This window comes from Dendrobates tinctorius, unplaced genomic scaffold, assembly GCF_039654945.1.
Source record: "Dendrobates tinctorius isolate UK_male_01 unplaced genomic scaffold, ASM3965494v1 ptg000046l, whole genome shotgun sequence".
Classification (NCBI taxonomy): Eukaryota; Metazoa; Chordata; class Amphibia; order Anura; family Dendrobatidae; genus Dendrobates; species Dendrobates tinctorius.
This window is the reverse complement of record NW_027361714.1, coordinates 17,525,471-17,540,936: the sequence shown is the minus strand read 5'-3', so window position 1 is coordinate 17,540,936 and position 15,466 is coordinate 17,525,471. Positions and strand designations below refer to the sequence as shown.

At 43.1% G+C, this 15,466-nt stretch overlaps 1 protein-coding gene across 1 annotated transcript; it reads right to left on the bottom strand.

Annotated features, from left to right (window-relative positions):
• Positions 1–9,465: 9,465 nt before the first annotated feature.
• On the bottom strand, positions 9,466–12,290 carry FABP7 (fatty acid binding protein 7). The gene is made up of 4 exons (XM_073575745.1): positions 12,132–12,290; positions 11,758–11,930; positions 10,637–10,738; positions 9,466–9,730 (listed from the first exon to the last, which is right to left on the bottom strand). The coding sequence occupies exons 1-4, from the start codon at positions 12,202–12,204 to the stop codon at positions 9,680–9,682; spliced, it is 399 nt and encodes a 132-aa protein (XP_073431846.1). The 5' UTR covers positions 12,205–12,290; the 3' UTR covers positions 9,466–9,679.
• Positions 12,291–15,466: the final 3,176 nt, after the last annotated feature.

Genomic DNA, 15,466 nt, shown 5'->3' with positions numbered 1-15,466 from the left:
CCACTAATAAATATAAAAATGATCTTAGATCTTTCCTCAGAAGACAGGATGAAAATGGCGTAATTTCGCGCAAACAGGCAGAATAATTACTGCCAGATTATCCCTGTAAGCCTTATTGGTACCATGTACCTAAAATCCACAAATCCTCTTCACATCCTCCAGGGCGGCCCATTGTCGCAGGGATTGGATCTCTTACAGAACCATTGTCTAAATATCTCGATTGACTGTTGCGCCCGCTTCTAAAATCGATACCTTCGTATATAAAAGATACAGGTGAATTTCTAGCGGCTTTAAAAGACTTTACATGGCAGGAAGGTTTTTTATTGACCTCCATTGACGTAGAAAGTCTCTATACAAGAAAACCGCAATTAGATGGGGTAGATGCAGTGAGAACAGCGTTATCTAGCACAGACAATGGAGAGGATTTTGTGGATTTTATATGTGAGGGATTAGAATTTGTTTTGGAGCACAATGCCTTTAAATTTATGGATGCATGGTACCTGCAGTGGGTGGGTACCAAAATGGGTACCCCCGTTGCATGTACCTTCGCAAACTTATACCTTGGGATTTTTGAAGAGAAATTCATCTACTCCACAAAAAATTTTTTTTTTCTAAGCAAATTAAACTCCTTCTGAGATATGTGGATGATATATTCATAGTATGGAACGGGTCTCAAGAATCGTTCCACCATTTCATGGATTACTTGAACACGTCCAATAATATGAACAGGAGTCTCACTGTCAAATTTGGGGGCGAGACTCTTGAATTTTTGGATGTACAATTACAAATTGATGATGGCTTTTTACGAACAAAAGTATATCGCAAACCAACTTCCACCAATTCACTGCTGCATTTTGACAGCGCTCATCCGCTGTTTTTGAAAAAATCCCTACCTTACAGCCAGTTTTTACGGCTGAAAAGAATTAACAATGACCTCACCAGGTTTAAAGGGAATCTGTTACCTATGTTTAGTGATATCATGTAAAGATATCACTAAATTGTGCATCCCATAAGGATTCTAGTCAGGCCTTTGACTCCCCCCGACCACACACCTTTGAGGCATAAATACCTTTTTTAGCTTGTTGTGGGTGCTTGCAAATCACCGCGGTCGGGTCCAATGGGCGTGGCTTAAGCATCATCTCCCCCCCACCTCCTCGGCTTGCTTCACATAATCTTCGTCTGTGAATACCACAGACACCGTTGGTTTCCGCGCTTGCGCAATGTAAAGGCCCCCGGCGCCTGCGCAATATGCTTTGCCCTACTGTGGGCGAAGCATATAATCGCTACTGCGCAAGCGCCGGTATATTCCAGCGCGGTCTATGCCCCAGAAGTCTTCACATGCAGGACACACTTCCGGGGCATAGACCGCACTGGAAAATACCGGCGCTTGCGCAGTGCGGGGTCGGGGGGAGTCAAAGGCCCGACTAGAATCCTTATGGGACGCACAATTTAGTGATATCTTCACATGATATCACTAAATATGGGTGACCGATTCCCTTTAAGGAACAATCCATGGACCTCTATAAACGTTTTTCAGATAGGGGTTATCTCAAATCTGTTCTGGACATGGCATTAAAGAGAGTTGAGGACTGTCCTAGTGCTTCATATGAAAAGAAACGCCAGGTCCAACAGAACAAAAACGAAAAAAGATTTATTTTCAATTTTAGATTTGGTCCTAGGGATAGTCAAATTAGATCTGCGATCAACAAGAATGGGCATTTGCTAGAGGGAGAAAAAGAAATTGCGGATATAGTGTCCAAGGGCCCGCTTGTTACATACCAGAGAACTAAGAATATTAAAGATATTCTAGTTCGCAATCGTGTAAAAACTGAATCTAATAATTGGTTGCAAAAAAATATGCCTGTAGGTAATCATAAATGCGGAAATTGTTCTTTCTGTTCCTTCCATCTTACTACTAAATATTTATAGATGGGAAGTATTTCACATAAAGTCCAAGATTTTATAACATGTCGCACAAATTACATTGTATACGTTGTTTTTTGCCCATGCGGTTTTCATTATATTGGAAAGACTATTCGTCCCTTATTTCTACGTTTCCGTGAGCACTTTAACTCCATCACCTCAGGTAAAGGGGTCCCGAGACTAATTGAACATATAAGAAAAAAAGAAAAAAACATGTAGGTAATCCTGAAGTTTTACGGTTCGCAGGGATTGAAACCGTTAAAATGCCTGCACAAGGAGGGGACCTAAATAAATTATTATTAAGAAAGGAGGCTAGATGGATTCTTCGGACTCGTGCTCAAGGCCCATCAGGTTTCAATGATAAAATCGACATGGCTGTGTTTTTGTGATTTTTTTATTTGTTTTTAAATAATTTTTCTTTTGCCATTTTTTTCTTTTGTTTTCCTCTTGTTCATAATTAATGAGATGCTGTCACCTGATGTTTGGTGGGTGGGACAAGGGCAATGCTTGCTTTTAAATATGTTGTGAGCTTTGTCCTACATATGACCTGTTGAAGCGCTATGTAAGCGCGAAACAATCGTCGTCTGTATTCGTTCAATGTTTTTATCTGCCTGCTGTTGGTAACTTGAGGCCACAATAAAGGATATTCTTTGCATGGGACGGATTGTGCCTATCCACTTTCTTCTCTATGGAAAAATGGTGTTGTAAAAATGAGAAATCGTTGTTTAACTTTTAACCCTTATAACTTCCTAAAAAAAATTGTTTCCAAAATTGTGCTGATGTAAAGTAAACATGTGGAAAATGTTACTTATTAAGTATTTTTTGTGACATATCTCTGTGATTTAAGGGCATGAAAATTCAAAGTTGTAAAATTGCAAAATTTTAAAATTTTTTGCCAAATTTCCATTTTTTTCACAAATAAACGCAAATTATATCAAAGAAATTTTACCATTATCATGAAGTACAATGTGTCACGAGAAAACAATGTCAGCTGCATCTCTGATCAGTCTTCTCATTTGAGATGGAAGGTTAGATGGACGGCCGGGTCTTGGTAGTTTTGCAGTGGTATGATACTCCTTCCATTTCAATGTGGTCACTTGCATGGTGCTCCTTGGAATGTTTAAAGTTTTGGAAATCATTTTGTATCCAAATCCAGCTTTAAACTTCTCCACAACAATATCACGGACCTGCCTGTTGTGTTCCTTGGTCTTCATGATGCTTTCTGCGCTGAGACTATCACAGAGTAGGTGCTGTTGTGAATTCCCTTTCTTGGACTTCTGATCCGGAGCTCTGTCTGGTGGTTACTGGGAGTAGTGGAGCTGGCCAGTTTGATGGAAGTTTGCCACCTGATGACAATGATTGAGAATCTGGGATTACTGGCTGGGAGCACATAAGTGAGCAGGCTTCCCTTAGTGGTGCTGGTGATTTCTTCCTTGTGCATTTTGAGTTCTTCTGTCTCCTGCCTGATCTGCATGGTTCAGTTAAGTGATTCTTTTGCTAATCCTTTGCATCTAATCTGGTTGTGCTTTTTTTTGCTTTCTGCTTTGTTGCGAGGGTTCAGCATACTCCCTGCTGGGGGCAACGCTGGGCCCCGCTCCATATGTTACAGCTTGTGTCAGTCTGTTCAGTCCCCTGTTATATTAGTATATTTTGCTTTGCCTCCAGTTCACACCAGAGTGCTGATCTAGCGGGGGCGAGTTCGTGTGGCCTCAGGTTTTTTGTATAACAGATGTGTTGGATTTTTGCCTGATTGCAGACAGTATCTTTTCTGTCCTGTCCTATCTAGACAGTTTGGGCCCCATCATTGGCTCAGTCTATTTTCTGCCTATGTTTGTGTCTCATCTTGTCTCACGGACAATATATGTTTGGGGGCTATCTATTCCTTTGGGGATCTGCTCCGGGGCTGTTTAGATTTCACCTTTCTGACTTTAGGCTTAGTTAGTTCTCCGGCTGTGGCGAGGTGTCTAGGGCATCGTAGGAACGCTCCACGGCTACTGCTAGTTGTGCTGTTAGGATCAGGGGTCTGCGATCCGCTGAGTTACCAACCTCTCTGGTTTCCTGGTAGCTTAGCCTGTTCCTGCCATCCTCCTCAGTGACCCGTTCATAACAGAATCACCAGCCCTACTGTAGACTCTAGGGTACTCAAAAGAAGGAAAGAATTGTAAAAAAAAAAAAAAGTGTCAGAATTTTTTATATATTTTTTCCTCTTTTTCTCTGGGTCCGTAGGAGGATTTTTTCTTTAATGGAGACTAAGCAATTGTCCAATCGTGTTGAGCAGCTCGCTGCTGAAGTGCGGGGAATTTCTGCCTATCTCTCTCAATCATTTGCTGTAGAATCAAAGATCCCTACTCCTGATGTGTTTTCGGGGGATCCATCAAAATTTTTGAATTTTAAGAATAACTGTAAACTATTTCTTGCTTTGAAACCTAACTCATCGGGGAGCTCTGTGCAACAGGTTAAAATTGTCATCTCCCTGCTGTGTGGCGATCCTCAGGATTGGACTTTTTCTCTGACACCTGGAGATCCTATTCTGGCTAATGTAGATGTGTTTTTTCAGGCCCTGGGGTTGTTGCATGATGAACCTAATGCTATTGATCAAGCTGAGAAAACCTTATTGGCATTGAACCAGGGTCAGGATGCTGCGGAGTTATATTGCCAGAAGTTCCGAAAGTGGGCGGTCCTTACTAAATGGAATGATGATGCCCTAGCAGCTCTCTTTCAGAAAGGTCTGGCAGAACCCATAAAAGATGTCATGGTGGGATTTCCTGTCCCCTCTGATCTTAACGACTCCATGTCATTAGCTATTGAAATTGATCAACATTTACGTGAACGTAAAAGTTCGCGAGAGGCAGTGCTGCCTTTTGAACAAACTTCTGAACCCATGCAATGTGATAGGGTTTTGTCTAGGGCGCAACGTCAAGAGTTTAGAAGGCGTAATAAGATATGCTTCTTTTGTGGGGACGCCTCTCTTGTTACTTCTGTCTGCCCTAAACGAGAAAAATGTTTTGCTCACTCATTTGCCGTGGGCAGTGTACAGCCTAAGTTCCTGTTGGTGGTTACCTTGATCTGCTCCTTGTCTACATTTTCTGCTAAGGACTTTGCTGATTCAGGAGCAGCTTTGAATCTGATGGATCTTGACTTTGCCAAACGTTGTGGTTTCCCCATGATGCCCTTGCGGACCCCTATTCCCTTGAGGGGGATTGATGCTACCCCTTTGGTGGAGAATAAACCCCAGTTTTAGACCCAGGTGATAATGCGGGTCGCCCCGGACCATCAAGAGAATTGTAAATTTTTGGTGTTGCACAATTTACTTGATATTCTTATATGCAAGAGCATCCCCATGCTGTAAAAACTGTCAGCTCTGCATTGATAGACAAACTTGCTCATCATGCACTGGGCATGATCAGCAAGTTTCCTAGGTCTGGTGACCTGGATGTCATCATGACGACATCGGGTCACCATGGTAATGATTGGGACCCCGCGTCTTGCCGCGGTTCTCCTATCCAAAGGGAGAGGGGCTATCAGCCCTCTGCCGGCTCCTGGAATGCTGTGATTGTGTTTGATCGCAGCATTTCTGGGGTTAAAGTTCCGGGAGTAGCCCAAAGCATATGGATGAATTATTACGTCTCATGTCAGAAAGGGGTTAAGCTGTTAGAGATGGTCATTTTGGCACTTAATTGCAGATTTTGTTATGACTGTAATGTACTATTAATTGGCACTGTTGTGTTTATAGCATTTATCAGTCATTGACATTGTATTTTGGTTTATGTTGGCAACAAAATGTGACATTAATTGAGGACTCTAATTCCTTAATGTAAAAATACTTGTTTATACCTTTTGGCAATATTATTCGAATAGTATAAGCATTGTTATTTAGACACTAGTGTTCAACACTTGTATGCCACTTCTTGGAAGCATTATTTGAGAATTTTAGGACACGCAGACAATTTAAAGAAATTTTATTAGGGCATTATGCATCACTAATTTTAAATGGGCAAAACATGGCACTGTTCTGAACAAATGGGAAGGGTGAAGACTTGAATTGTGAATTCATGAGGCATTGCTATGTTCAGCAGCAAAGTGTAGCATTTATCATTTTAAAGTTGTATCAGTTTTATTGATCTGTGGCCCCCATTAGTGCATGAAATTTATTGATCACAGAATATTAGCCAAAATGAAACCAACCACATGTTGGCAGATGTAAGTAAAAAGTGGCTAACTTCTAGCAAGATTTCCAAAATACTACAGTACAGCGTGGGTCTTTATCATTTTTTTGCCTGATTGCTCCCAGCTGTTAAATGACGCAGTCCTTATTGCACCGTCACACATAGCGACGCACCAGCGATCCCGACAACGATATGACCTTGTCAGGATCGCTGGTGTGTTGCTACATGATCGCTGGTGAGCTGCCAAACAGGCAGCTTCACCAGCGATCAGCACCAGCGACACGTGGGTAACAAGCGACGCACGTCGCTTAGTTACCTACTGTGTGCCTTAGTTACCAGTGTGCTGGTGCAGGGAGCTGGTAACCAAGGTACACATCGGGTTTCTAAGCACGCGGCACTTAGAAACCCGATGTGTACCTGGGTTACCAGCTCCCTGCACCAGCGCACTGGTAACTAAGGTACACATCGGGTTTCTAAGCACCGCTTAGAAACTCGATGTTTACCTTAGTTACCAGCAGCTCGCTGATCGCTGGTCTCCTGCCTGTCACACGCAGCGATGCATGCTGGCCAGCGGGAGACCAGCAATCAAAAAAATGTCTTGGCCATTCCAGAGCGATCAGGGGGGCCGGTCGCTGGTAAGTGTCACACACAGCGATCTCACTGGTGAGATCGCTGTTGCGTCACAAAACTTGTGACTCAGCAGCGATCTCGCTAGCGAGATCGCTATGTGTGACGGGGGCTTTAGACAGGGGTATACTTTAATTATATTTTAGACATTTATTTTATAAAAGAAAGTATAGTTCATTTCTTGTACATTATGTCTTCATCCTCATATTTGTAACACTTTCATAGTTTCCAACTGAATAGGATTTACTGGGACACCTGGTCTGAAATGGAATTGGTTTTAAGAAAGCCCTACCCAAAAGTGGCCATTCTGGGGTAAATCAAGAGCATTACCAGGAGGAGCGGTCATTCCCTGTAGGTGAGATGAGGGTTTGGTATGGGGCCTAAATGTCACCCAACTTTTTTGTACATGCATATTTATATACCTTTTGGACTATATGATGCACTTTTTCCCCAAATTTTTTTTGGGGAAAATGTGGACTTAAAGGCTGAAGATAACTTACCGGGGGAGGCAGGGGTCAGGTGATACTGTGGGCAATGTCTGAGAAAACAAGCTGCGGCACCAGTCATTCAGAACAAGTCCCATGGAAGAAGAATAGACTCACCAATATAGAGCTACAGCGAGCGGTTCAGGGTGCTCTGCATTGAATACAAACATGCAGGTTAAAGAGGCATGTGGGGAGAGGCAGAGTGGACAAAAAAAATTACATTTTTAATAGAAGTATCATAAATTAGAGGAAGATAAATAGATCAAGTCTATAATTTAAGCCAAGAGGACCTTGTGCTTTCGTTTTCATAATCCATTTAGCTTCATGTCTAAGTAGTATGTTATTGTGATTTCCACCTTTGGGTGGATAATTAATCAAGACCTGCAAAGCGCAAGGTCTCTTGATCTGAATTATATTTTCCTGCATGTGGTTAAAGGGAATCTGTCACCTCATTTTTGGCCTATAAGCTGTGGCCACCGCCATCGGGGGCTTATCTACAGCAATCTGTAATGCTGTAGATAAGCCCCAGATGTAACCTGAAAGATAAGAAAGACGAGTTAGATTATACTCACCGGGGGGTGCAGTCCGGTCCGGTGGGTGTCGTGGTCCAGTCAGGCGCCTCCCATCTTCTATCAATGACGTCCTCCTCCTTACTTCTGCCACTGCTCCTACGCAGGCGTACTATATGTGCCCTATTGAGGGCAGACCAGAGTACTGCAGTGCACAGGCGCCAGGAAAGATCAGAGAGGTCCGGCGTCTGCGCACTGCAGTACTTTACTCTGCCCTTAATGTTCATGTCCGGACTTGTGTGTGAATGATTACTTGTGGGTGTCCACCAAAATCATCAGGTGAAAGTACGCATCTGGGACCTGGAATTCAGGTGATCGGGCCATACTGGGTGTCAGCCATTCTCAGCCCAGGGACTTTACAGTTGGAGTTACCCCCAGTAATGCAGGTACACAACGTATTCCACAGGTCGGCGCTCTGGAGATTTGCTGCACCTCCGGAGCCTACGTTATTACCATCTCTATCAGGCTGCATTTGTGTAACCTTGAGGATCAGCTGACTGCGGAGGTGAATCCTAGTGGGTGGGAGACATCATTTCCGGTGAATTTCAATGTTGATGGTCCACAGGCCCCTCGATGAAATGGGAGGTACTATCACTATTCATTTTTGGATTTGTGGCAGCTCTGATTCTGCCATAATTTAAATGTAGCTTTTTTCCTTTCGGCCCAGGAAGGGTTAATGTCAGTTTCCTTGCTGGCAACTGCTGTGTTGCTGGTCACCTGATGTGGGTGGTGAACACTTCCACCATCCTTTAAAAAGTCATATGACCAATTAGATGACTGTCGGCAATAGAGTAATCTACGTTGACCAAGCCTGGAGTAAAGAGCTCTTTGGTTGCAGTAGTGAATTCGCTGTTTTTGTGGAATTCGTGGTCCTGCTGCCTACGCTCTGCTGTGTGGTGCTTAGCAGCAGAGACAGCTGTTAAGTATAAGTTCCACTCTATCTCTCTGTCTTGTGTTTTGTCACTCTCCCTGTGTTGTTCACCATTTGCAGTGGTGCACTAGTCAGGGATTAGTGAGGTAACAATCAGGAATTAGGCACGTGATGGTGGTGGGGGAGGACCCGCTTAGTGCGTTAGGGGAGTTCAGGCACAGGCTCAGGTTGTAGCTCAGGAGGTGCCCCGTCATGCTCACTGGTGTGGTGGCTCCGCTGACATTTTAGGAAAGCTAGGAGCCCCCACACTTCCAAGGTTTCAATGCAGTGGACTCCTTAAAAATGGCCATCGGAAGCAGCACATGCACACAATCAGATCTCGGCACAGAGATGTCATCTTCCAAGATCTCAATATGTGGATGCGCCGCCTCCAGCAATCATTTTCCCGGAGTCCACTACATTGAATCCTTGGAAGTGCGGGGACTCTGGGATTTCACAAAATCTGGCAGAGCCCCTGCACCACCGAGTACCTCCAAGTACCAACGAACACCCCCTTCTACCAGCCTGGGATGGGACTTACAGCATCGCACCTCAGAACACCTCCTGTGACCCCGCTCAACCACCACTGTCTCCCTGTCTCCCCCCTGCCAGTAAGCTAAATTCGGACTGTAGGACGGACCCCCATTTTGATGTATTACATTTTTTCTCTATTTCCATCCTGAAAATTTGGGGCGTGTCTTATTGGCCGGTGCGTCTTATAATCCAAAAAACATGTTTTCAATCTTAGCAAGCACCTCTTTATTGATTGATTACAAAACAGTCAATTCCATCCATAAAAATACTTGCTTTTTAATTTTCATAAAAAGTTGTTACATTGTTGTCATCAGTAAAAATACAACATTATCATTTTCATAGTGTACATAAATTGGATAGTTTTCAAGTAGGAACGCAAAATAGTCAGAAGGATTTTTGAGATTTTCAGCTCATCCATAGGAGGGAACACTGCAGAGAAATGATGCTGAGCCAGGTTTTCAGTGCCTATGCCTTCTCATATTGACGGACAGAAACAATATCACCAAAGGTTAGAGTCTGCAAAGAGGAGATAAAGGTCATATTCTGTAAATTTGCCAATGTTCATGATTATAGGTGATAAGAAATTCTGCCACAGCTTAGAGGCAGAACAAACAATGTGAATACAAGAGAAGCAATCATTTATCATTAATCAAAATTGTTTTTTTGTTTTTATTTCGTAGTAGCTAACCTGAGTAAAATCACAACAAAAATGTAAAATATAAGTAGCATATGATAAAAAATGCACAAAAAATGCTGGATGCATAGATCATATGTACAGTGTTTAATTTAAAGGTACATTTTTTATATACAGATTTATGCAAAATTCATAAATGAGGTGTACAATATGCTGAAAATATAATTTCTATGTAATTTGGAATCAGTGAAGGACACAAATTCCATGTTGGGCCTTGGTTGGAATCAAACCAAGGACCTGAGAACTGCTCACTACCGAAACACTGATGTAATTGCTGCAGTAAACATTTAATGGTGAAACATATTCGTTTTATAACAGATGCCATTTTCATAATTACTAATACAGCAATTAGCTCATTTGTGTTTAGTAAAGGGGTCAATAATCTGCTAAAGGCATCACCACTAGAATGATAAGATTATCGAGACTCAAGCGGACTGGAAATACAACTGGGTAATGGTCAAGGTTTATGCTATATGCTCATTAGCTCCTAATATGCTATGTAATCCCAGAGTCGTATTTACTCAGTATAGGAATAATAAGGAATGGAGGCAGAATATCTGACATATGTCAAATGTGCTCATGATGCTTTGAAGAGAATGAAGAGGTTCCTACTTTTCCAAACTTGTTATATATATATATATATATATATATATATATATAACCTTGTGAAGTATGTGCAGTATACTCTGTATGTATTCGTGCCTTTCTATGCCTCCTTCCGTACTTACCATAACCATTTTGCCATCCTTTATTTCTCTTACAAACTTAGTCTCTTTACCGTCCCACTTCTGCACGTGGACCAATTTATCTCCATCCAGGTTCACAGTGGACTGAGGGGAGCGGAAGGTTTGAAAAATTAAATATTTTAGACTTCTCCCATTATTTTTTTTTTTTACATTGTTTATTACTGATATAAAATAGCTAAATAAACTAGTTAAGCTTGAGAACAGCTCCTGGAGTGAGCTGAATCGTCGCCTTGTCGATATGTGAACAAACCACATTCACTCACAACTACTGGAGTGCTGAGGCTTCATGACAAGATTTGGGAACTCTGTTGGTAGCATCGTATATAAAGGTACAAGATCATCAAGTACCATCTATTACATTATCCTGCTTGTTTGATCAAAATAAATTCCAAAAATCTCCATCTTTCCCCATTCTATCAGTATGAGAAAATCAGACTGCACTCGGATGTCATCTGAGTTGAGACCGATTTTTTTCCACGGTCTCATAGACTTGCATGGCTGAGTGCGATCCGAATATCAGATGCAAATCGAGCATTCTGTGTTTTGTTTTTTCATCGGACAGACTCTGTCCAATGAAAAAAATCAGGCGTGTGAACGGCCCCATAGATTAACATCGGTCCAATGCGATGTTTTGTCGGATCGCATTCAGTCTGAAAATATGATCATGTGCACGACCGTACTGACAGTACTGACAGTGTTGTAATTATCCATATTTTTTACAGTGGCAGATTTTGTTACAGATCCCATTCATATGAACGGGGCTTAAAGAAATCCATGCACGTGCTGTAAAAAAAAAAACAATTCTAATGTATGGAATGTGTGTTTCAGTTGTAGAAATGTCTGTAGTAAGGTCATTACAGACTCGGTGCAGTATCAGTGTCCTCGTAACGGAAGCAAGTCTATCATGTGGGATCACGAATGGGTTCTAGTTATTAGATCTCACTTTTATCTTCTACATCTTAGACTGATCCCTCCCTGACTTTAACTCTCAAATCGATGCTCGTTATACTTGGTGTGCGGTAATGAAACAGTGTATTAAGAAACGCGTTCTCCCTTACATAGTGTGTCTCTAATGGGATTATTTGACTGTACAGTCCACTCACCTTGCAGTTCCTGTCATCAGCGGTGGCTTCATCAAATTCTTCTCCCAGCTTGAAACTGATCTCGGTATTCTTGAATGTGCTCTGAGTCCTAATCACCACTTTGTCGCCTTCTTGGCTAATGATGACCGTCGGCTTCGTTACGTTTCCTACCTGCCTGGTAGCAAAACCAACTCCTGCGGAAATCAACAGATAATAGTCATCAGAACATTAATATTAGAAAAATGCAATCAAGATGCCGGAATGGCGTGCCAAAAATTGTGATGCTACTCGGATTCAGTCATCTACTGTTTGAACAGCTTTCTATGTCCCTTGTCAAAAATGCTTGCTGTGTTGCAGATTCTAGACGCAATGGAAATTTTGACATGTGCACGTACCCAGGGATTTCATGTACTCATCAAAGTTCTGACTGTCTACCAGTTTCCAGGTGGCACAGAAAGCATCTACCATATTGACAGTAAATGGAAGGTACAGAGCGCAGTGCAAAATAAGATGCCGGTGTTGGATGCTCTACGCTCTTTTACGTTGGCAGCTGTACTTATTGGGAGACTGGGGATGGGGGCTGGACTAGTGGAATCAAAAAGGGGTCCAACCCTTAGTCTCACACACCAATAGACTGGCAAGAGGTGTGGCAAGGATAATACTTCAATAATACTTCAGGCTCGGACAAAGGGTCAGGAAACTAAAAGCGGAGCCCAATGCACTTGAACTAATTTTCATCCGAAAAAGGAACTGAACACACATTTCAATGGAGCATTTTCCGTCACGAATCACGAATACACACCCGCAACCACATTTATATATCTATGAACTAGTCTGTCATGTATTTGATATTTGTTGAAGTATATAAATTAATGAAATATCATTTGGAACCCACAATAAGCATAACTCAGTATTATATGCCAACACTTTTTTGAGAAAAATGTAAAAAAAAAAAAAATTCTACATACATAATATAAAATACATGTTATACCAATAATAAAAACAAATTTAAACATGTAATATTAGAAGTCCAGAATGCCATTCACTTTGGGGTTTTTATGTGCTAAATTGCTAAAGATACATATGTGGACATTCATACAGATAGAATGTGTCCTGTACGCTGTATATGATAACCTGGCTATATTCAATAGAGATGCTCAGTGCTGATTTTTGGTACAATGGCTGGTTTCCTGCTGGGTGAGTGACATGAGGTTACTGCAGTTCATCCCCACCCGCCCCTCATCCTAGAGACCGCAACAAGCGCTGGGAGAATGTCTGCTGAATAAATAGTAAGCCAAGTTTCTGAATGTAATCCAATTGTTGCAAGGCCTGAACAGAAGAACAATGAGCAGCTTTATTCCTTTGAGGATGACTTTGGCAAATTTTTCTAAGCAGCATAAATTACTGCGCATCTATAATGAAGTTTATCATACCAGATAAATATAGCGTTTATGTCAGCATGCTGAAATTATTAACATCAATTAATGTCATCACTCATGCATCTAACGAAGCATTACAATCAATAATGTATTACAGGGGCGGACACTGAGCAAGGAATGTGTTTTGGCCCCTCTCCTGTAAGGCGACTAAGCTACAGATTTTATATATATATATATATATATATATATATATATATATATTAGCCATGAACCCGTTCTACGCCCGGGTGGCGAGCATTTTAATTGGTATATGGTCTCCCATCCTGGTATGGGCTGCCACCCTCCTATCCTGGTACGCATGGCTCCCCTCATTCCTATCCTGGTATGCATGGTACCCTCACCCCCCCAATCCTGGTATGCATGGCACCCCATTCTTCATCCTGGTATGCATGGTCCCCTCACCCCTCAATCCTGGTATGCATGGTACTCCCTCATCCCTATCATGGTATGCATGGTCCCCTCACCCCCTATCCTGGTATGCATGGTCCCCTCACACCCTATCTTGGTATGCATGGTCCCCTCACCCCCAATCCTGATATGCATGGTCCCCTTACCCCCAATCCTGGTATGCATGGCCCCCTCACCCCCTATCCTGGTATGTATGGTCCCCTCACCCCCTATCCTGGTATGCATAGTCCTCTCATCCCCCAATCCTGGTATGCATGGTACCCCTCATCCCCCAATCCTGGTATGCATGGTACTCCCTCATCCCTATCCTGGTATGTATGGTCCTCTCACCCCCCTATCCTGGTATGCATGGTACCCTTCATCCCCCAATCCTGGTATGCATGGTACCCCTCATCCCCCAATCCTGGTATGCATGGTACCCCTCATCCCCCAATCCTGGTATGTATGGTCACCTCACCCCCTATCCTGGTATGCATGGTCCTGTCATCCCCCAATCGTGGTATGCATGGTATCCCCTCATCCCCCAATCCTGATATGCCTGGTCCTCTCACCTCCCCTATCTTGGTATGCATGGTCCTCTTATCTCCCTTATCCTGGTATGCAAGGTCCCCTCACTCCTATTAAAACTACACACAAAAAAACATTTATACTCACCCTTCTTCTATATCTATAATATAACCGGCTAAGCATCACTCTGTCCGAAGCCTTTATAGACTGTGCAAGTGTGTATGGCGTCGGAGATGGCGGTACACATACACACTGCATACCGCTATGTCCGGCACCATACTTACATACTTACCAGACCGGGAGGAGCGTTGTCGCGGCGCTTCTCTTCGGCCGGAGACCGGGGCAGGAGTGCGGCCGGAATCGCGCATGCGCATAGCACGATCCAGTGCCATTTTACTGAAGACACACTTGCATACCGGGGATCCCTTTAAGAGGGGCCTGGGGTCAGAACCAGAGCGCTGAGTGGAATTGCCCTGACTTGCATACCAATGATCCTTTAAATAGAATCCTGGGGTCAGATTCAGAGTGCTGAGGGATTTGCCCTTACCTCCATACAGGAGATCTCTTTAAGAGAGCCTGGGGTCAGTACCAGAGCATTTGAAGGCAATTGCTCTGACTTCCCTACTGGGGATCCTTTTAAGAGAGCCTGGGGTCAGAACCAGAATGCTGAGTGGAATTGCCCTCACTTCTATACCGGGGATCCCTTGAAGAGGGGCCTGGGGTTAGAATCAGAGCACAGAGTGGATTTGCCCTCACTTACATACCGGGGATACCTTTAAGAGGGACCTGGGGTCAGAACCAGAGCGCTGAGTGGAATTGCCCTAACTTCCATACCGTGGATCCCTTTAAGAGAGCATGGAATCAGAACCAGAGCGCTGAGTGGATTTGCCCTGACTTGCATACCAATGATCCTTTTAATAGAATCCTGGGGTCAAATTCAGAGTGCTGAGGGATTTGCCCTAACTTCCATACAGGAGATCTCTTTAAGAGAGCCTGGAGTCAGTACCAGAGCATTTGAAGGCAATTGCCCTGAATTCCATACTGGGGATCCATTTAAGAGACGCCAGGGGTTAGAACCAAAGCGCTGGATGGATTTGCCCTGACTTCCTTACCAATGATCCCTTTAATAGAAGCCTGGGGTCAGAATCACAACGCTGAGGGATTTGCCCTAACTTCCATACCTGAAATCCCTTTAAGAGAGGCCTGGGGTCAGTACCAAAGTGCAGAGTTGATTTGCCCTCACTTCTGTACCGGGGAACCCTTTAAGAGGGGCCTGGGGTCAGAACCAGAGCACTTAGTGGAATTGCCCTAACTTCCATACCAATGATCCCTTTAAGAGACCCTGGGGTCAAACCCAAAGCGCTGATTGGAACGGT